This window comes from Anopheles ziemanni, chromosome 3 (genome assembly GCF_943734765.1).
Source record: "Anopheles ziemanni chromosome 3, idAnoZiCoDA_A2_x.2, whole genome shotgun sequence".
NCBI classification, from domain to species: domain Eukaryota; kingdom Metazoa; phylum Arthropoda; class Insecta; order Diptera; family Culicidae; genus Anopheles; species Anopheles ziemanni.
The window spans coordinates 33,558,219-33,581,082 of record NC_080706.1 but is presented as its reverse complement, the minus strand read 5'-3'; the positions used below and the strand labels follow the sequence as shown (position 1 = coordinate 33,581,082).

Here is a 22,864-nt window from a genome sequence, read left to right as displayed (position 1 = left end):
CCACGTCGGAGTCAAACCCTCGGGATGCTCGGGATGCCGGTAAAGGATTACGGACCGTCGGACCACGGTCACACATGTGTGTCTGTTTACTCCCGACCTTGGGCTTGATTACGCGAGCGCCTAGCCTTCGGTGGGGCCCGTGGGATCCGGCACACACAGTCGCTTCCATCGGGAACGTGTAAATACGAAGTGAAAAAGTGATCCCGAACCTCGGCGGATGCGACGATCGTAAAACTGTAAACTTTTCTCACAAACACCCAGCGCGCTCTGGGTGGTTTTCGCGGGAAAATGGTTCGCCTTCAAACCCTCGGCCAAGGTTTTGGGCATGGGAATGGGTTGATTTCGATGTGGACGAAGTTGCATCAACGCTAATTCCAGCTCGTTTTGTTTCGCAGGCTTTCGATCGAGGATGAACGATGGTACGGTGGTTACGGCGAACCGCAAGCAAACGTTTGCCAACGAAACGACGATGCAGTTGACCGGCCCGAAGGTGTGTGTGGAGGTGTGAAACAGTGCGCCAAACGACGATCCACGCGCAACAAGGTTTAAGTAGAGTGTAAGTGAGCTCAAAATTATCGTACTTTGCACGGGCGAAAAACGTAAAACATATTTGAAGAAACTGTTGAAACAGTGGTGATTGTTTTCTGTGACGACGAGGATCAAACGAGAAAAGATGGCGACCCACGTGACACTGGTGACGGTCTGCTGCTGGGGTCTGCTCGGAATGTTGTGGACCGTGGAGCCGGCTGCTGGGTACAAGCTGTCATCGTCCGACCCGGACACGATACGGATCAATTTGGGTAAGTCGTTCAGTTATAAATCCCCCCATGGTATTGATTAATGACAAGTGTCGGAATGTACTTTTCTCTCCCTCTCCCTTGTCGATGTCTAAGAAAATAATAACACCGATAAACAGACAGTTTTTCGGCGCCAGAACTGTGGCTCATTAGTTAACTCCCCAAACACATCGCTTTCGTTTTTCAACCACCAAAATTCTCATAATTATTTTCCCGTTTAGCGCTTGACACATCCCACTTGAGAAGCCGAAAAAATAGGGAAAATTCAAATGAAGGTTGAAAAAACATCTTAAACAGTTTTGAGGACGGTTTAGAGGCGTACTTCCTCCTCCGCCACTCAGCAGCCGCCACTTCCGAGGGGACAAAATGGAAACAAAACATTCTAAAGATGCAAACCGAGGACGCGCGTCACATTCCATCATAACGGGAGTCGTGATGGAAGGAAAGTGATTCTTTGCGAACGTTTTCCGGCTCCCGCCGAAAGGGCACTTTGGCTCATCCTTTGCGCGCGAGGATGTTTGCTTAGGCAAAATGGCCACACCGTCGCCTAATGGGAGGCTGGGAAATTCGATACGTCCGGCAGGTTTTACTCCGGCCTCGGATTGCGGTGAGTGTTGTTGCAAAAAGGTTAGCAAACGCGCATGAAAATTGTTCGTGCGCCGAGCGTGCGTGAGGAAAAACAAATCATTTACGCTGCAGTTCAAGGACCGTGAATTTCCCAAAGCTAGGGGGAGGCTAAGGGAAAATCATAGGTTTTAATAATACCATTTGAAAAGACCAATAATTCTGAACGTGCGTTATTAGTTAAAACAACCAATAGGTTTGCCAATCGCCAAGAGAGTTGCATAATTTCCACGATCAACTTCGCATCCCCCTTTTTCACGGCCCGCATACAATAAACTGCCAATGTTTACAGAACGTTTTTCTTCTCCCGCTTTTCCCGGCCAACTATCGAGGGCCTATTGTTTACAGCGAAAGGAAACGTTTTTCCGCTCTTAATGAGCACATTTCGGATACAATGTTGTCGGTCGATCGTCTGATCGGAGGCAGACTGCTAGTAGTGGAGTTGCGTGTGCGTCATACAGTGACGTGATTTTCCTGTTCCTGTGCTCTGTAGCAATGGAAACTCTCGCCGGTAATTTCCCTCTCCATGTGAAGCACGTGCCGGTATTGCACGAAATTAATGAGGCTTGTTTGGAAAATATGTCCTGAATGTTAACGAATTTTGGAGTGCGTCATTGAGGTGGAAAAAAGGGGTTTATTAACAAACTTTACTTTAGAATGGAAATTTATGGACGTCATTGCTGCATGTTGTGGTACCGAAACGGCTGATCTCTCATTAAAAGATTGTAAACGGTGATATGTTTCCTTTATTACTACTATACTTTCCAGGGATAAGTTACACGCACATTAAGAAAGAAGTTCGGTAGGATTTGAAACCACAACATTTGGTTTTTTACTTTGCACCATAAATGAACCAACCCTCGTTCAAACCCTGGCCTCAGGAAGTTCTGGCACCATTGCCAGACATCACTTGCGTACGCAAGATCAATTTCCGCTGCCATATTCCCGCAAAAAAAAAAAAAACACGGGATGGCAAACGCGAATCCGCCTTTTAATAGCCTGACGTAAAGCACCGAATGGCGCCCGGGTGCAGTTTATTTCCCTCTTTTTTACCACCGCTTTTCCACCGAAATCCATCAAGCGGCTAGACATTTACCGACCCGACGGGAACGGGAGCCAACACTTGCAACACTTTCCTGCAGGAAACCACTGGGCCGCCGCTGGCGTATGTCAATTTAGCGCGAGCGAGTTTGTTGACTTTTTCCGAGATTTTCGGCCAACTTCGATCGACTGGACCGTGCAAAGGGGAGTTTAACCCGCATGTGAAATGTCGCGGGCAGGCAGTTTTGTGTGCGAGGAGTCGAAAACAACAAAAACATAAACAAACGACCGAAAAGTAAGTTCGGAACCGTGCCCTCGGCTGGTGATTATTGTGTTAGCGACGTGCGTGTCATGTTAAAGCGCGGCCCTAGGGGCCAAGGGTTGATCCGTCTTCAAGCTGTCAGCTAGTTAAGGTTGATCGGTTCCGGTCCCCGACCGGGAATGAATACTACCAAAAAGCCACGTCAGCTAAGAAACAAGAAACCAAAAATCACACCAACTAACGATCGCTTCTGGTTTGGCGAGATTTAATTGCAAACAGACCCATCCCGGGCCCTTATCAGCCCATTTTCCAATAAAAACCCAACGACTAGAAGCAGCCGGGCAGAATCGCGTAAGCAGAGTCGAGAGTTACCGAGATGAGAATTAAAGAGACGAAATTCGCTGAAGGTCATTCCCCGCGGCAAAGGAGAGCATAGGGACGATTTCTGGTGTTGTTTGAAAGATCTTTGCATTTCTTTTGCGTTTCGTTCTCTAATGGGAATCCGCGAGGATCGACCGTGGTCGCGGACCCCGCGGCATTCCGACAATGTGTCTCATTATGGGTTTTTATTTTTTGGCCCTTTTTCGCCCCGCGTACAGATGTGAAAAATGATAGTCTGTTGCCCGATGCGGCTGTCTGCCGATTGCGTGCCGTGCCTTCGGTTTTAAGAAGACCCTTCGGTAGACAGATCCAGATCCAGAGGGGCTGGAATGATGGTGCCTGCGGGCTGTAGCTACCGATCTCGGAGCGAAGTGTCCTCTTGAGTGTGCGGGACACTTTACCGGCTGCTCTGCTAGGTCTGGCGTCGTCTGGGGTTCGCCATTTGCAGAAGTCAACTGTGGCACAACGGTGCGTCTGGCGTGTAATGGCGCGCTATAAATTAGCCGCTTCCTTTGGCAGACTCAAGACTCAGGAAGTACTAAAACTACGACCAGTAACTAGAAATGAACGAGATCAAAACGGGTCGGAAAAAATGTCATCCTATGCTGAGGGCCGCAAGTGCATTCGCAAAGGCTTTCGGGTGTGCTGCTGGCGATCGTGGATGATCCATCCTCTAGACCTGGGCAACATCTGGGATGTGTCGCATTGGCAACAGGCTTCCCCGTTTTGCCTCGAGCCTAGAATAACCGACGTCTGGACCGACGCTAGTTCCTTAACCCTACGCCTCATCAACTAATCGAACGGCTCAAAGTGGTAGATTCATCAGCAAACTCGGGGCTTGGCTCGATACCGGGACCACCCAGCCATATGATTCGAGTCTCCAAACAATCACTCGATCTACGGCCATATTCTATGATGTTCAGTTCTATGCTGCGATCTCGAGCGCCACCCATATGCCAATACCTCCCATGATGCATTCGTTCTCCAACTTCCGCCAAACACTAGGCCACGTTTGGATGGCGGATTGTTGCAACTTCCTATCCTTCCTCAGCCAGCGGTGGCCAAACAGTGGCTGTCGTAAGGCCGAAACCTTCAACGGTTCTGTATAAACATTCGCCTCGTAGCCGACTTCCTTCCCCGTGGAGTTTGTTTTCCCTTCCAAGGGGTAAGAAACGGAAGATGCTGTGCGCCAGGCCGCATATAGGAGATTAATTGAATGCTGGCCGATACTGCCAACAAGCTTCCCCGCCTCTCGTTCGTTCACCCGTTATGGAAGGTTCTGTGTTCCCTGTTTTTTTCTTCACTCTTGTTGCTACTCATTAAACTGACTTTCCTTTTGATCGGTCCATTTAGCTTCCTTTCCGAACCTCACCGAACATGGCGTGGGTTCTTCGGGGTGCGTCACTATGGCAGTGCGCCGGACTTGCCTGCTTCTCGTTTTTTTTTTTGCACGGGCACCCTATCAGCGCCTTGGGGATTTCATTTTATTGCATTTGTTAACTCGATGTTTACATCGTTTGCTTTATGATTTGTTTATACGATCGCATCACTTTATTAGATGTGATCTTTTGCTTCCTCTACATCGCCGCACACGGTCTGTCTGTGTGCGTTTGTGTGGATTATGGAATAGGAGGGTGCAAAGATGCGCCTCAACATCTTGAAGACTAACGCTGAAGGTCTCTAACGGGTCCGAGGGTGATGTTGCTGGTAAAATTTGGCACCGGGTGTGATTCAGAGTCTTTAGCTGGAACTGCACGAGATCTCACCGAAGGAACACCACAACAAACAATCGCAAACCAGACGGCTCCTGTGTACGCAAATGGGGGACAACCATCCTTTTCATTTGCAGTTTGCAGAAAGATGCAAAATTGTAATCCCATTTATTCGCCTCGATACTGACTCACTTCCCCAGAGTTTTGTGAGTTCACGTTCGTGTCGAGCGCGGATGGTTGCCACACGGAGATCCACTGTTGATCTTGGAACTTCCACGGAAAAGCGTACGATGATTCGACACTGACTAACTGATGCTGTCGAAAGGGACGCCAAGGTATGAAGAAAAAAAGGAAATGGCAGACACCAGGAAAACTGGCGAGAATGGCGCCAGCACTGGAGTACCGTCGAGGCGAGACGGCCCGGAAAGATCGGGAGACCGATTAGAACTGAAGGGGTGACGATTGACAGGACGAACTGAACTGATTTGAAGTTGGTCTTGATTGATTCGTCAAGTAAGTCAAGGGACCTCCGGAGGAGGAGGAATTGTGATGGAAATATTCAGCAATGGTGGGAGTGTACATTTGTGTTTTCGTGTCCTATGAGCTTATGCTACTGGGAATATTTAGGACAAGCCAAAAGAATCGTCCCACGCATTTATCAACAATCAGATCGCTTACTCCAGCCGTACCTTAACATTTCTTCCCATTTCTCTGTACATCACGTTGCAAACCTTTAATTTTGCCTTGTCCTAATCTTTAATCAGGTTAAAATATTTCCATGAATCAAGGTTACCGGAACAATCCTTAGCAGGAGATGGTCCCGTTTGCATCGTTTCCACCAGCATTTTATCTCCCTTTGGGATGCATTGTTCTCTGCATCTAGATAATCGGGATTGCATTCCATGTCGGCGACGGTATGGATATGGATGGCGTACGGCCAGAGTACAATCGCGTCATCACGTTCTCCACCCTCGAGCATCCGCGGGTTCTACGGAACGTGGCAAGCATTTTGATTGGCCTTCGTTTGAACCAGTTTAAGGAATTTAACGGTTTACTGGATTGTGGTTCACTTCAAATCTTTCGCGAACCATCAGCAAAACATTTTTCCTCCACGATGATCCAAATTGCGAACGGGTTTGTAAAGCCGCCATGAGATTAGCGCAAGATTTGGTTCGGTGAGGAGTTAATTAACGTTTGCATTTCACACGCCATTGTATGCGAGTATGGGTTTGCGTGAATTTAACCTAGGATCCACTTCATATGGTAATCTACTTTGCTAGCGTGTATAACGCTCGGCCGAGTGGCACACGAGACGCTTCAAAACTTTTGCGGGCAGAAAACGGAGGAGTTTTGGAACACTTAAAATAATTAACCAAATGATACGTTTGTCAGCAGATAATTATCTATCCTCTCGCGCGACCACCATTTGAGTCACCCGCGGCAAAATAAATCTCCCTGCGCCGACATCGTCCACTGGGCGAATTTTCTCGCCATCTCTCGGTCATGCCACTAATGGTGGTGGTACAATGAGACGTTAATTTAGGCGTGGTGTAGCGAGTCTCCGATGAGGCCGAAAGTTGGCGGACGGTCGCAAAATGTTACTCCAGGCCGGTGACCGCAACCGCACGGATCGGTCCCGCCACGAAGTCTGCTGCTCCGGTCATGTCCGTCAGTCGAGCTGTCGTCGCAAATTAGATCATTTTTACTGAGGATGGTCGTGGAGCATAAATCCCGCCACGCTGATTAAAAAGGTCACGCGGCAGCGGCACTAAAGTGACATAATCTGGACGCGGTCGGAGATTGGGACAAGCCTTACCACGCCGCCAGGAAACGGGGTAACTCTAAGGGATGGGAGAGACGAAAAGGTAATCAGTCAAAAGCGAAGAGCAAAGCAGTGCTCAGCCCTGTGGCCTTGCGTTTGGTCGCGTAAATGTAATGTAGCTCGCTGCCACTCAACTGTCCACGGCAACGGGAGCTCGTATATCGACTGTCCAGCGAACCCGGGTGGCATACCAACTAGGCCCTTCCACCAACCGGAGGTGTATTGCTTTCCTCCCAATCTCCAATCACTCGGAACATTTTGTGCCGCTTTTGGAGCTGCACGCACCTAACGTGGCCACGGGACGGTTGCAGAATACCAAAGGCACGCTACCGTATTCGGGCCGAAGTCCATTAAGCGTGTAGTGAGCACACCTGCAACAAGCGCACAACATTGTGCTTAGTAACCGTGCGCCTGAAGAGTACTTCAAGCACTTGGCAGCTCAGCCAGCGTTCCATTACCAGGCTCCCCAAAAAACCCGGACACAACTCCCTCAGCAGGTATCCAAAATAATCGACCAAGCAATGGGTGTGTGATCAGTACTGACGCCTCTACGGGCACCCGACACTCGACGGAGCTGCAAATTCCAAGTCCACACCCTCTGGCCACACCGACACTTTGTTGCCTCCGGACACAGCACCAAGCACGTTGGAATGTTTATTTACCTTGCTTTATGGGAAGGTGTTGAAAATAGCGCAACCGACGTCAAACGGGGAGGTCCACGATGGTGGTGCTGGCGGAAATAAACTGCCCAGTAGCACGGGCCCTGGAATTGACGCAATACAGCCAATTCCGTGCCTTACTTCCGGCAAATTATTTCACCCACCCCACCAGAGGAGACGTTTGGCCGGGTATCTCAAGTGCCTTGAGACGCTACGATTGTGCACCAAGGTTGCCCACCGGTGGCCGTAATTGTCGATCTACTAAGGGAAGCTAAAGGGACAATCAGTGTGAGGGAGATGGAACATACGCTCCGCAAGGTGTAGACCGAGCGAATCTTAATAGGCCTGAATGATCATGCACATGTCTCATAAGACATTCGCAGAATCTCTACTACCATCTTGATGACGTCTAAAAAGGACGTGAATGGATCGTTTGTTGGTGTGGCACGCAAACTCGCGACGATGGTCGCAACGAGTAGATTCACCAGATAGGGACCGAAGATGAGATGAGTCATGCCCGTAATCACTGCACCGCTCCAGATTGCACAGTTCCATGTCCTTTGCCTGCTTGACATTGGACCTTTGTGGTTGTGTGCAAATTGTTTGTAAACAACCCGACGACGAGTAATGGTGCGATGCTAACGGCAGAACGCCAGCCGACAGACGGAGGTTAATACGAGGCTAATTGAACAGTCAATATATCGTCAGCCAGCGGATTCCAGCGCGTCAGCCAGACATCCACAGACCCATCGTCACCTAAGCCGCACACACGCTCGTTGTCCGGGGCCACTTCCACGGCGTATCGCACACCGGAATTCGCCGTCAATCGAAGGCAGTAAAAACCCGTACTAAAGCCACCGCACGGTGTGTGGTATCCCTCGGCAAGGAAACCAAACTTCCGTCAGTACACCGAATATTTTTGGTACGAAAAATCCCGCTGAAGGGAAGCAGGGATTCAGCGAACCGCGGAACGAGTTGTTTATTTCACTTTGAAGTGGGTTTACCGATAAGTTTCCGCATAAACAAACCAACCGACCAACACCGGCCGAAAGATTCCCGGTTGTGTGGGGTTAGTCTCCGCACTTTCGGTACTTCAACTCCGCTGCCTGCCACCGAAAACTCACCGCGGAGCAATGCCGCCAATCCGTTTCCGTGGATGGATTTTCGAGATGCTCGCTAGGTTGGGCGTGCAGGTTACCAGGCCCCGGGCAACAAGATGCGTGGACAAATTTAGCACCGCCATAAATTATTTAATTCCTGCCCTGCCATGTGCAGTGCAGTGATGGAAGCCGCATCACCCGGTTCTTTGGAGTATCTCTGTCCAACCGAGCTCATCCGGCCTTGGCCGCAAACCTTGGGTGGAGGGAGGGATGGGTAAGCGACCGCGGGCGGGGGGATTATTCCACGGATGAGTGCAGAGCGTGATTTGGGGAAGAAAACAGCCCAATCCTCCACACTGGCTTAATCCTGGTGCGTTGATCGTTGCGCGCAAAAGGAAGACCGTGCGAGGCTGTCGAAAAGGGTGGAACTCGGAGAGAGAAAGATCGTTTCGGTTGCAGTTGCTGTGACGAGCGAGAACGAACGGTGGCGAATGAAGATGATAGTAATTGAAGCTCATTTCCGCTGGCCCAAACCTGCCCTAACGTAGTCAATGGCAGAGTGTGCCTGGTACCCGCGGTTAGAGCGGGTCTTCTGGCCACACTTCGATCTGCACCCGGCAAGAGTCGTCTCTGCAGTGTCACTGTAAGCGCTTCGGTTTAGATACCCATTCCTTTGCAACTCCTCTAAGTATCGTCACGATCAGTCGGGCGAGGTTCGACTCCGCACCATGCAAAGACCATGCATGGAACTGGGCAACTTATGAATGAAAGTGGCGAATGAATTTTGCGTCGACTGAAAATAGTCGAGCAGATGCGACATCGAGTTCGGTGAGGCACAGAAATAGAACAGGTGCAGCAACCTTTAGCTGCGCGTGTATCATTAATTAAACGCTACAATGAATGATGGGTTCCAGTGCGAGGAACGTTTGTAGATGTTCACTGGTTCTCCCCCCCAAACATCCTTTGCGAAGGATGCAACTGACCAGCGTCGATAGACACAGTCTACTGCAATTTGTCTCTGCAAAAGCTATATCCAGAAACGATCCATAAACCGATCGAACTGCACCATCGGAGTTGGCATATGCGTGCCAGATGTGGTCCAGAACTTCAACCGCTCGGAAAAGGAAAAACTGGAAACCAGCTCAACCGTACATTGTAGTATTGCTGGTTCAGTGTCTTCGCCGGCATTGTCCGGGGCGAAACTGTTTCCCCTTTTCAACCGGAACTCGTTCGGATTCTTTGTAACACTGCTCCAAATGTGCCGCAGAAGAGGGCAGTCTGCACCGGGTGTAGCGAGGGCCTAGTGCCGACGATGCTTTGGAGCAGTTCCAACTCCGAACCGATGCCCGATGCACTTGCGGGGATAAACGCAACACCTAGACACGCTCTCCGATACTGATCCTCGATCGTTTTTCAATCCCCGACAAAACCTTCCCCGTTTCCGTCGCTAGATGCACTTGCTGCACGCCAGAGTGTCTGGCTATAATTAATATTTGGGGATGCTTCAAGAGGTTCAAGAGCTTGACTTCGGGTACCTTCGATTGCGTCCCACCGAAGGTCATTGCTTTGCCTGGTGCACTCTTCGGTGCATTGAGGGTTCGAGTGCGTTGAAGTGAGCGAACGTAGCTTCATCTTCCTCGCATGATGTCCCAAATGTGAACCATATGCATGTTCGCCAACCCTTTCTACATGCCGCACGCCACGTAACGGTACTAGGCAACATTCGATGGCTCTGGTTCCGAGTGCCAGACGGTGAACCATTAGAACAAAGATCGGGTGGAAGCGTTTGAGATGCAGTTTTTTAAAAACAATATTGGTGTGTTGTTGCATTCTGATCTTACTTTAAGAAAATCAAAACTACTTCAAAGGAATTCGAAGATATGAGAATGTAGAGAACTATGAAAAAGATCGACAAAAAGTATTGATCAACTGAAGAACTCATCTTTGCGTGTTTTTACTGTAGGTCTATTTTCATTTGTAAGTTTACCTTTCCCGCTCTTAGTCCGTGTCGAGGACGTTGAAATACAAACAGACAAAATGAATGAAGATGGAATCGTTTGGGCGCGTCATATTTCTCCCATAATTGGATCCCGCTTGCTTTGGTTCGTGTCATTTAAACTTCTTAACTATTGGATTTGCACGAGCAGCTGGAACAAGCTGCGTCTTTTGGATTCGATTTGCGCGGCATTCAGCAACGGCGGCGTGTCCGTGTCCGCCGTTGGACAGAAGCGTTGACAGCTAGCCGTCAGGAAGTCGCGTCACTCGATGGTGTCGCCTTCGCCGAAGCCGTAGCAGCATCGCGCGCACGTGCGTGTGCTTTGCTTGGCGAAGGCATAAACGAAAAATGAACGTTTCGATGCACATGTCACTAATTAAACCCTCCGTTCTAGTGGTAGACCATACAGTGCACGACGACGAACGCTTGCGTCCAACTGAGGCTAAAGGGAACCGGGGAATGGAGGTGGATTACATGTTTTAATTAAAATCACGAATGCGTAAACTCATCAAAAGTTATTTTCTAAAAATCCTCGAACGAGAATGGGGAAAAGGTAGCCCCCGGGGTTTGTCGTTCCTTCGAGGTCCGCAAAGGTACCCTGGGCTGAGTTGCGCATTGTAAAACCGTTTAGTGGTTGTATTATCCCCTCGTAACCAGCACGACTATCCGACGGACGACGCAAGCCAGAATTAAGAAGTAGCTAGGGAGCCGCCGTGTCGTGGATGTTCTTTTCGGCAATGTCAGTCAAAGTCAGGCCTCACGAACCATGGTTCCTCGGACACACTTCCACCGTTGCTCGGGATGTTTAGAAGTTGCGTGAGGTTTTGTGTTTTTCAACCCATTTGTTTGACATCCTTCATGCGATCGTTTTGCTGTGACGGTGCCAGATTTTAAACACTCCCGTATTTCCGTCCCGGTCGCCTTAGCGCAGCAAGTTGGAGTTTTTTGGGGGGCGCAAGGTAATAAAAATCTTGCGCTAGATTTAATTTCTGACAATCAAGTCCGGGGATTCTTCAGCACGGTGCAGGCACCAATCCACAGAACAGCAACAGATCGTAGCGCATCTGTTCTACCGGCCAAGGAACGTCTTCGAAGAATGTGGTAGTTTCCTTCGTTCCGGTGGCGAAATTTGAAGACTTTTTAACGAAAAGTCGCCCCGTGCACAAAGAGGAAAGCAAAATCGGCTATAGGAAAAGGGTTCCGAGTGTCTCGGATATCCACAGCAACCACATCGGAAACATGTGCCACGTAAAACGCCCTCGGAAACTGATCCGTTTCAAGTTGAAGGAGCGGATCCGTCGGTTTGGCAGAGGAAGTATCCAGCCGTCGGAAATGTCTGCGCGGATGGTCCTAGGGGTGCATGCTTCCAAATTTGTGTGCAACGGTATCCTAGGATGTTATTTTCGGGCCTCATTTTTCATTACTTTACATTTATTTTGGTTCAATTTTCTCACTTTAAACTCTTTCGCCAATTTCTGCATACACCCGATGGTGTTTCTGCTCACGCCCCCAATACATCGACGTTAACACGCGCGGTCGGCAGACCCAACACTTTCTGCGCACATTCGAAAACTCATCACTTACCAAACCGGAATCTCTCATTTTTCATTGCAGGCAATAAAAAACTCGTAAAAGAAACGGTCCCGCTGTACACGAAGCTGATCATCAAGTGCAATTTTGACAGTCCCATCTGGTACAAGAACGGCAGGCTTGTTCCGGTCGACCACAAGCGAGCGAAATCGTAAGTATTTTGAGGAGGGGAGGGACTCTGATGATGATAAACGAATCTAATCTAAGGCTTCAAATCCGGACCGAACTAATCGAGATGGGAAGATGTCATCATCGCGGGACCAGTGATGATTATCGTTGTTTTACTACTTCCCTAAGTCGTACGGGACGATTTACCGTGCTGTAGAGCTATTGGTGATCTTTATTCCGACCCTGTGACACCCCCAAACAACATTGACACACGAAAAGACATCACCCCCATCCGGGGGAGGGGAAGTGAGTCGCTGCCAAGCGAACTTCTGGCGCACATGGCGCACCGATGGACAGCCTCCGACAAGATTCTAAGAAAGAGGGGCGCATCTTCTTTTCTTTTGTGATCCGGACCGGGGATTTTGCTCCCGCAGATCAACGGGATCAACAGGAACAAAAAAAGAAGTTACCAGATGTCGGTGATTGGATCGGATCGCTCCCGAAATTGTTTACCTTTCTGCAGTCACGGGGCTTCGGCTTTTCCACTGGGGTGGAGGCGGATGGTAGCGAATGAAAGGAAAGTGAGGTTTTCCGGCGAAAATGTTTAGAGCGCGCATCGCTAGGTGCCCCGTGTGCACTCGGATCGCCACATGGTAATGTGTGTTTGAAATTTCATTGAGAAACTTAAAATAAACAGTAAAAGTAAGATTTGGAAATTTTGGCAGTAGAGAAACCAGCGGTGAGGGGGAGGCACGGCTGCGGGGGGAAAGTCTTCGTGGTCCGGGTGCCCGGGACAGAATGTTATTACTTCACCGTTCAACGGTCAGTAAGTTACAGCTCGCCCGAATGGTCTTCGCCTTGGTGAAAAGCCAGACACGGCCAGGAATAGCAAAACCCATCAAACCAAACCATGTTCGACTTTTCGTTGTACGGACCTGCTAAGTACTACATTACAGCTCTAATGTGTGTACATTTCGGTGTAGTCGGGTGAGTTTGCTACCGCTCCAAACTCGCGATGGCCATTTTCCAAATGGCCCCGCAAGAATGTGCGCCTGTCTTGTGGTGACCAGACGCACACTTTCCCCCTCCCCAAACATCCTCAGTCCGAGTGATCTATCCGAGTGCTACGCGTCTGCAATCGATCTTGTTTTCCGCAGCGTTTCGATCTGCCCTCCTCGGGACACAAATGCAAATGCCTATCGAAGACGACGTCGATGTCGATCGTCAATTTGTAATCCATTAAGAGCAATTACCGGCGCGGTCTTCCGTCTCCGATCCAGAACAAGTCAGAACTCTACTACACATAAATGCATCCACCGACGGCGCAGGGAAGTGCAAGTCCGTTAAATGCATTCTTACAACAATTCGACATTGTTCGTCGTAGCACGCGCTTGACTTTCAACCCAGGAGTTGGATGCAACTGTATGCAATGTGATTGTTTGCTTCTTGGGGCACATAATCCACCCATCAGCTCCGGGAGCGTAAAGCCAAACAGAAACTCCTTCACCTCCGGACTCGCTCTAAATCGATCGGCCTTGGGGGAAGTCCAACCCCAAGCATCCACGACGTAGTGCTCGTGTCTAAAAATACTGGAAAAAAAGGGAATTAAAATTATGAGTTTTATGTACGTTGGTTTTTTTCCCCTCTCTCCTTGGTCAAACTTTAAATTGTTTACAAATACATTTACACGCGTATACACCCTTCCTCGGGTTGCAGTCGCCGGCGCGACTGCATCTTCTTCCTCGGCGTACAGGCTCGGTACAGCTCGCGCGCATCGAGAGGACAAAAAAACAACCCATCCCGCGTTCAAGAAACGCGTTTTTCTCGCGCCAACATCTGCTCGATCGTTTGTGGGCTGCGGGACGGGACAGTGGCGAGAACCGAGGGCGAGGGAAAAATTAACATCCACGAGCCAAAACGCGATGGTCGGGATGAAGATCGGGAAAATATTGAAAACTCAAAAATTCAATTAAACCTCCAACCACGTGGAAAGCGTGTGCTGTTCGGTAAATGGGTTTTCCAGGGAAAACCTTGGCATCACTCCGCGTGAGAGGCCGCTGTCGATCGGCTGTGGAAATTTCCTATAGATCGACAAATCTTTATTAGTTTGTTGAAAAAATAAACAAATCCCGCTCGGTACGGGGCAGGGGTGTGATGGAGTGGGGGCGGGATGGAAAAGGGAGGAAAAACCCATCTCAGGCCCGACTCGATGGCCACGTGCCCGGCCGTGCAAGCGAGGGTGCGTGGTGTCGTACGTGATCCGGTGACGATTGACGAGCGAATCGAACGATCGATCGGTCGATCGGAGGCGGAAAATCCAGCTGCGTATGGCGCGTAGGAAAAGTAAGCCATTTGGTTCCCTTGCCGGAGTTCATCTTCCCGGTGTCAATCGATCGCCTGTTGAATGAACTAACTCCTAGTCGCACTGATCGACCCCACGAGTGGCAGGGAAATAGGCGTGCGATTTATGACGCGACCGGAAAGAAAGCCTAAACCCCATCTCAATGAGCGTGGCTAGCTGACTGACATGGGTTTAAAATTAGGTGTTCCTACCTCGAGGCCCAACGCAGCCGTGATGGGAAGAGCCGTTTGACGGATTTATAGCCCCATCGCCCGTCGTGTTTTACGAGCCATCGATGCATCGAAGACCCCGCGGGGGCCACAAGTTTGATTACAACTGTCGTCGGTAAAGTACTCTCCGTTGTTCCGGGACGTTCTAGGAGCTGCTTTATTCCGATCAGTACTTAACAGCTCGGGAACATGTGCTCGATAGTGTGTTAATGCTACTGCATTTGAAGCCAGATGGTGAAACAGAACCCCAATAATCCACGCGCACATAATTGAATATTGTTTCTACTTTATTTCTCTATTCCTGAGAGATTGATTTCGATAACCCTATTTGACTGACGCAATAGTTAAGAGATTATAAAATAAATGATTTGTTTACCAGCCTGAATAAATTATGCTTAACGCCAAATTTCTCTCCTCCTTTCCTCTTCGTTCCACAGGTTACGGTTTGAGTTGGTGCGTAAAACGGATGCCGGTTACTACTCGTGCGGATCCGAGTATAACGAATGGTCCAACCTGACACTGTCGGTGTTCAGCCAGGAGACGGACCAGTACCAGAGCGACGGGGCCGGTATGGCAAACCTGGAGCGCAAAAGTCTTCACCCCCCCGCTCCGGTTGCGGCCGGATCCCTGGACCAGCTTGACATCATGGACAACGAGCTGAAGGAGGGTCCGCCAAAGTTTGTCGGAGCTCCCCAGTCGGAGCAGTCTCAGCAGAAATCTCAACCGATCCACCGGGAGGTGGGTGAACCGTTCCGACTGCGGTGCGATGCCGTCGGGCAGCCAAAGCCACAGATTCGCTGGCTAAAGGATGGCCAGGAGTACCGGGATAACTCGTTCAAGTCGACGCTCGTGTTCAAGCAGCTGCTGGCTTCCGATGCGGGAACGTACGTGTGTGAAGTTTGCAACCGCCATGGGTGCGTGAATTCCACCACGGTGCTGGAGGTGGTGGAACAGGGGGAACCGGAACCGGCCTACATTCAGCACAACAACATGGAGAGTCACTCGCAGCTGCAGGGCGACAGTGGTCGGGAGTTTCCGGCCCCGATTAGTCGGCACTATCCAGGTGTTTACAAGCCTCAGCCGGATGAGGATATGGATGGGGACGAAGATGACCCCGAGGGTGATGAGGATGATGAGGGACCTACGGATGGAGGACACGGTACCGAAGATGGCACCGGTGCGATGAATGATACCAGCGATAAGGCACCGTTCTTCACCAAATGGGAGCAGATGACGAAGCTGTTACCGAAACCGTCCGGAAACATGGTCCGCCTGCGGTGTCCAGCCGATGGTCAACCGAAGCCAAACATCACCTGGACGAAGGATGGCGGCGAGATCGACCGGACGATGGGCCAGGTGAAGAAGGTCAACTGGGCCATCGTACTAGAGGACCTGGTGCCGCAGGACTCCGGGTTCTACAACTGTCTCGTTTGCAATCGGGTTGGTTGTATCAACTTTACCACCAAGCTGGAGGTGAACGGTAAGTGGCGATATACAATACCACACGCCCGGACATCCTACCTCCAGGATGTGCTGGAATTTTGAATAGACAATCAATTGATCTTTCGTTGGCACACAATCACTACAGATCGCTTTCCGGCACGTCCACATTTTCTCGAAACGCCGAAGAATGTGACCGCGCTGGTCAACTCGACCGCAACCTTCCGCTGTCCGGTCTTGTCCGATCTGGCCCCCCATTTCGAGTGGGTGAGGTACCAAATCGTCTACAAAGAGAACGTTCCCGTGCCGCAGAACGTTACCAACCTCAAGGTACCGGAGCTTTTGGTGGTTTCCACAAATTTCCCAACTTTCTGGTGAAGGTGGTCTGTAGACCATGGTTTTTTATTATTTTGGTACTACTTTTTGGTGATGGATGAAACCAAAGATCTCTTTTCGAATACATCATGTGCGTTTAGCAAGTCCTTAGCATTTCGTGGAACATCGTTTGTACATTGTTTCTTTCTCTTGCAAATCTATTGTTATTGGTGTCGGTGTGTTTTCTCTTTGGTTCCAAATGATGTGTTATAGAAATTTACTATCGTAGTTGGTGTTGGTTGCTATACATTCCATATCTCTTGCAGATCGTGTAAATCACAGGCCGATCTTCACCAAGGCGCCGTCGAACGCGACGGTGCTCGTCGGTGGAAACGTAACGATGGAATGCCGGGTCCTGAGCGATCTCACCACGCACATCCAGTGGGTCAAGCCCAAGCACATCCAGTGGGCCTTGTGTGACGACAAGTGTGCTAACTTATCGAAAAAAATTCAGGTGATGGTTCGGAAAATCGTGGTGTAGCAAACAACTTGCATGAGTGCTAACGACCTATCGACTGAATTCTGTTGTAGACAAACACTAACCGTTCGATGTAAGTTCGTGTACTAATTATTGAACTAATTATTAACACCTCTTAATTACTAACACTAAAATCGAAATATTCTCAGCTGGAAATCCAAACGTAACACGCATTTTGCACACTTTCGATACAGACCGATCCCGACAATCCGGAAGTGCTGACTTTGGAAAACGTAACGCATGCCGATGCTGGTTGGTACTCGTGCATCGCGGCCAACGGGCTCGGGGCGGCCAACGAGAGTGCCTACCTGCAGGTGGTTGACGAGCTGCCACCGGACGACGTACCGATCGCACATCCGGTTCGTACACACTCCACACTCATCACGGTCATGACGTTTGTCCTGTCCGTGTGCTTCCTGATGCTTGCCGTGGTCGTCGTCGTGGTATGCAAAAAGCTGAAGCGAGAAAAGATGAAGCATCGAGCCATGGAGCACGTGAACCAGTGGACGAAGAAGGTGATCGTGTTGAAGCAAGCGGTAGTCGAGAGCAGTCTCCCGGGGATGTCCGAAGCATTGGTAGGTTTTCTTTGCCCACTGGTGATGTTGAGTAGTAGTCTGGACATCAGAACTTCATATTACGTTCATTTTATTTTAGCAAATGCCAATAGTGCGGATAGAAAAGCAACGTTCGACGCTAGTGCAGAGTGGCAATTGCGATCCAACCATGATCTCGGAGTACGAGTTCCCGATTGATTTGAACTGGGAGTTTCCCCGAAATAAGTTACACCTCGGCAAGAGCTTGGGTGAAGGCATGTTCGGCAAAGTGGTGATGGCCGAGGCGCATGGTCTGGTCAAGGGACAACCGTCAACCGTGGTTGCAGTGAAGATGTTGAAAGGTACGTTTTGCCACAGTTCTGTCGTAGGTATAGGTAAACTGAAGGGTAAAACTGGATGTCTTTCAACAGAGGGTCATACGGATGCGGACGTAAAGGATCTCGTTTGCGAGATGGAAGTGATGAAGATGATCGGCAAGCACGTGAACATTATCAACCTGCTGGGATGCTGCTGCAAAGATGGGCCGCTGTATGTGATCGTGGAGTACGCGCCGCACGGTAACCTTAAGAACTTCCTGCGAAGCCATCGGTTCGGTTCGAACTACGAGGCAACCGGAGGGGAAAAGGAGAAGAAAATCCTCACCCAAAAGGAGTTGATCTCGTTCGCCTATCAGATTGCACGCGGCATGGAACATTTGGCATCGAGACGGGTACGTTTATAACATGATTGGAACGGTATGAGTAGCTTTGTTATACGAAATATGTTTCTGTTCATCTTCTATCATCACAGTGTATCCATCGAGATTTGGCAGCCCGTAACATTTTGGTGAGCGACAACTATGTGATGAAAATTGCCGACTTTGGACTGGCAAGAGATATCCACGATCAGGAGTATTATCGCAAAACGACAACAGGAAAGCTACCGATTCGCTGGATGGCGCCGGAATCGTTGGAGGAAAAGTTTTACGACTCACAAAGCGATGTGTAAGTTTATTTTTCAGCTTACCCAGTCCTTGTAGTCATATTAATGGTTTCGTTTACCCATAGCTGGTCGTTTGGCGTTCTTCTTTGGGAAATAATGACACTGGGTGGAAATCCCTACCCTTCGATACCTACGTGGGACAATTTACTGGAGCATTTGAAGAAGGGTAAACGAATGGAAAAGCCACCACTTTGTTCTATAGAGATGTAAGTAAAGCTGTTGGCTCGAAGGCTGTTAAAAAAGAGTGCTAGAGATGATTTCACTCGATCTTCACAGATATCTGTTTATGCGCGAGTGCTGGCACTACCGGCCAGAAGAACGACCAACCTTCAGCGAAATCGTTCAGCATTTGGATCGGCTAGTGAGTATAACGTCGAACGAGGAATACCTGGACCTTGGACTGCCTCAGCTCGAAACGCCTCCGTCCAGTGACGACAGTGAAGAGGAAGACGACGAGGAGGACTGTGTCGATCAGGCCGGGGTGGAACATGAGCGAGTACACATGTATCGATTCAACAGAAGCTACAACAACGATTGCATGTACTAGCCCAGAGACCGGGCTTCGGGACTTTAACGATCGGTAAACCGGTCAATTTGAAACCCTGTTTGTTGTAAAATAAATCGATCGAACGGCACGCATATGGTTCTGGAGCTGCCGCGTGAATGTATCAATATAGACTTAAGGATCGAAAACAAGACTGTATTTATTTGAGGTAACTTAGGGCACCGTAGTTGTAAAGCAAACCTTATTTTTAAGGAGGGGAAACTAGTCACTAACTTCGGATCCTTTCGAGCAGCACATCCAAATCTTATCGTGTAGAGCCGCGTACCGTGACCACGTAGAGGCCATAGAGTTTTATCTAAGCTTTTCTGTCGACGAATGCTTCTTAGGCCATCACCTAAATGCCAAAGCATATCCTATTCGTGTTTGTAAGCGCAATGTATAGTTTAAGATGAAGCGCGATAGAGTGTACCCTTTGTGAGTCAACGGTTGAAGCTTATTGGAGAAGCATTTAAACAGAAAGAAGCGTGTATCGATGAATACAATTTCTTTGTACAGGTCGGTTAGTTTAGCATATCGAGGCGAACGAGCACATACGTAAGATTAGGCAGCAAGAAAATGGGAGGCAAACGAGTATTATTGTAAATAGGCATAAGGTGAGAAAAGATCGGAAACTGTTGAACAATTATAAAATCGAAGCAATAAATAAAGCATAAGTACAAACGACACGGACTATTCGTTGGGACTAATCATACGTATTTGCTACAAGTTAATTGGTAAAATCATTTTTAATGCAGAGGTTTTCACATGAAATTATAACAGTAGCAGTATTATTTCTAACTGCTGCACATGATATTGCAACAGTATCAGTTGATTTTGTAACGCGGGGCACAGTTTTAAATATTATAAGACGGTTTATCAGCTTGAGCGATGATGAACCCACCTGGTACGTTGAACAACCTTGGGCTGTCATATACGTTTACACTCGCAGGTTACGTACTACGTATGCCAATCGCAGTACTTCCAAGATGGCTGGTAAGTACGGTCGTCGATGTAAAAGTGCTGCAGCATTTTTGTGATTTTCGCGGACAAATTGTAACGAATCGTGATAATTTTTTCCACAGAACTGTTTGCGAAGTACACATGCACCAACTGCCAGGAAGATATTTCCGGGATTCGCGTGCACTGCGTCGTGTGCACCGATTTTGAGCTGTGTCTGGCGGTAAGTTGATTGTTAAAATGAACGCCATATTTCTTCGGGCTGGATGACGTCAGGTGAGCGCCTGGAAGACCGTTTGAGTGGTCTGTACTGAGCGCCTGGAAGTCGTGCTTGTTGTCAAACTGTGGTTCCGTTTATAACCCTTGCTTCTAGATTTGGGGACGTTTGTTTACTATTTCTCATTGCGTTTGTTTTGTTTATACAGTGCTTTGCCGCTGGAGCCGAAATCGGTCCACATCGCAATGATCATTCGTATCAGTTCATGGACTCCGGGATCCTGTCGATTTTCCGCGGCAAAGGAGGCTGGTCGGGACGGGAGGAGTTACATCTGCTGGACGCAATCGAGCAGTATGGCTTCGGCAACTGGGAGGACATTAGCAAACATATCGAATCGCGCCTCCCAGAAGAGGCCAAGGAGGAGTATGTATCGAAGTTTCTCAACGGAACCATCGGCCGGCACACGTGGCAGACGGCGGTCGATCAACGACCCATCCTGACCGATCACACGACGGACGATACTGGTCCGCTGAGCCAGCTGTTGATACAGAAACTGCCTCCGATGGATTGCACGCCTGAAGAGGCGGCCGCGCTGGGATACATGCCGAATCGGGATGATTTTGAGCGAGAATATGACCCAACGGCAGAGCAGCTTGTTTCGACACTTTCGTTGCAGCCGGACGACGAGGATGTCGATATGCTGTTGAAGCTGGCGCAGGTCGACTTCTACACCAGAAGACTGCGTGAACGTGCCAGAAGGAAACGCGTTGTGCGGGATTATCAGCTGATTGCTAATTTCTTTCGTGGCAATATAAAACGTGCTCGGCAAAACCGCGATCAGCGTGAATTCCGGGAAAGACTACGAACGTACTCACAGTTTTACACGTCGCTGGAGTTCGAACGGCTGATCTCTTCGCTCGAGCGAGAACGAGCGCTAAGGATTCGGTTGTCCGAACTGAATCGCTACCGGTGGAACGGTATTCAGCGTATCGACGAATGTATCCACTTTGAGCAGCATGTGGCAGCGGCTCAGTACCGCAATACGGGACCGTATGGACACGGTCGAACTGTAAGTTTTGTTTGCTATCTTTTACTCTAATGGATATGCTGTGAAGGGGTGTATGAAAATGGATCGCCATTGGAGTCGATTGCATTTACATTACCAACAAACGGCCATATCTCGCCCGATTATACATGGGAGCTATTTTTGTGAATATAATAATGCCTCTAAAAACCCTGCCCTGTGGTTGGTTCATCAGTTAACCGATGTCACTTTCTTTCTATGTTCTCTCTTTCTCTTTTCTCTCTCCCCCCGTCTCTCGTGTCTGTTTATTGTTTGGCCCGTTGTATCCGTTGGCCGTTCGTAACCGTTTGTGGCGCGCGTTGCCGAATTCCGAAATAGCTTGCATGTATAATTGGTCCAAACGGGCAATCGATCACCGGCTGTATACGACAAATTTTGACAGGACAACCGAAACAAAGGCGTCTCTGGAGAGACCGGCAGAGGGGCATCCTTGGTCCCGGCGGCCAGCACCAGCGCAATGGGCCCAACGGTGCCGGCAACCTCGGTTCCCTCGGCGGCAGCGGCACCGGCGGCAATGGGACAGGCGATGGCAGCACAGCCGCACGGACTGCCGATGGCAAGAAGAAGCGAAAGCGACGCCCGAAGCTCAAGTTCCACCGACCGAAGGCCCATGCACCACACCGACGACCGGGTTTGCTCCGAAGACTTATACAGCAGCAAAAATTGCTCGGATAGCTTACAGCGGGAAGCGGCGACGACCCCCGGCAGCCAACCTCATCAACAGCACCAGGTGCTGGCGGCGGTGGGCGGCCAGAAACTTCTGCAGCCCCAGCACCCGTCGAGCGGCGGCGCCGCGGCCGGAAGCCTGGCAGCCGATCCGGCACAGCAGCCCGGGGGTCAGCTGCTAACGATTAACGAAATTCAACTGTGCAGTTCGCTCAACATGCCCGTAACTAGATATCTTACGCTCAAGACGGTGCTGCTCAGCCGGCCGGCACTGGATCACAGCATCCACTCGGTGGCCGAGAACATCGTGAAGAAATACCTGGTCAGTAGCGGTTGGCTACAGACCAGTCCACAAAACTAAGCCCTCCTCCATCCCCGCACATGTTTTCTGGACGTTTTGGGTATTTGTGCGTTGCTGCCTACACCAGCTAAATATCAGCCTCAGACGAAATGCAAATCGTCAGTTATTGTTGATCTCATGCACAATTATACTAGGGAAGCGCACAAATCGTGACCGTCACTCTTCTGCACCCTTGCGCAGAGGAATTCAAATTGATATTACTGGTGGTTTAAATTCAGCAAAATACAGAGAAAATTGTATCATTTTAAAACACGGAGCTCGCTCACACAGCCACACGTTATTCTTATGTGTAGGTAAAGACAAAGTAAGCTTTAGTGGGAATCGTACCCCTTCAAGCGCGTGATAGTATAAGATAATGATAATTTTACTCGTATCAATGGTTTCTAGTGCGAAAAACAGAAGCGCCATACCAAGACACAGTTTTAATAGCTGGATCATGCATGTTGGTTAAAATTTGTACATAATGTAAGCGGTAGCATTAGATTAAGGTTCATTTAGTAAAGATAATCATATTTAACAATAATAAACAAGTTCTTTCATGATT

At 49.3% G+C, this 22,864-nt stretch overlaps 2 protein-coding genes across 2 annotated transcripts; both read left to right on the top strand.

The window, feature by feature from the left end:
* The first annotated feature begins 673 nt into the window (after positions 1 to 673).
* Positions 674 to 19,038, top strand: LOC131284590 (fibroblast growth factor receptor homolog 1-like). Its single transcript, XM_058313453.1, has 10 exons — positions 674 to 800; positions 12,009 to 12,135; positions 15,101 to 16,143; positions 16,252 to 16,433; positions 17,151 to 17,531; positions 17,611 to 17,851; positions 17,921 to 18,219; positions 18,300 to 18,493; positions 18,557 to 18,697; positions 18,768 to 19,038. Exons 1-10 carry the CDS (start codon positions 674 to 676, stop codon positions 19,036 to 19,038), a joined length of 3,006 nt encoding a protein of 1,001 aa, XP_058169436.1.
* Positions 19,039 to 20,021: 983 nt separating this feature from the next.
* Positions 20,022 to 22,803, top strand: LOC131284589 (transcriptional adapter 2B). The gene is made up of 4 exons (XM_058313451.1): positions 20,022 to 20,028; positions 20,109 to 20,215; positions 20,418 to 21,278; positions 21,676 to 22,803. The coding sequence occupies exons 1-4, from the start codon at positions 20,022 to 20,024 to the stop codon at positions 22,318 to 22,320; spliced, it is 1,620 nt and encodes a 539-aa protein (XP_058169434.1). The 3' UTR covers positions 22,321 to 22,803.
* Positions 22,804 to 22,864: the final 61 nt, after the last annotated feature.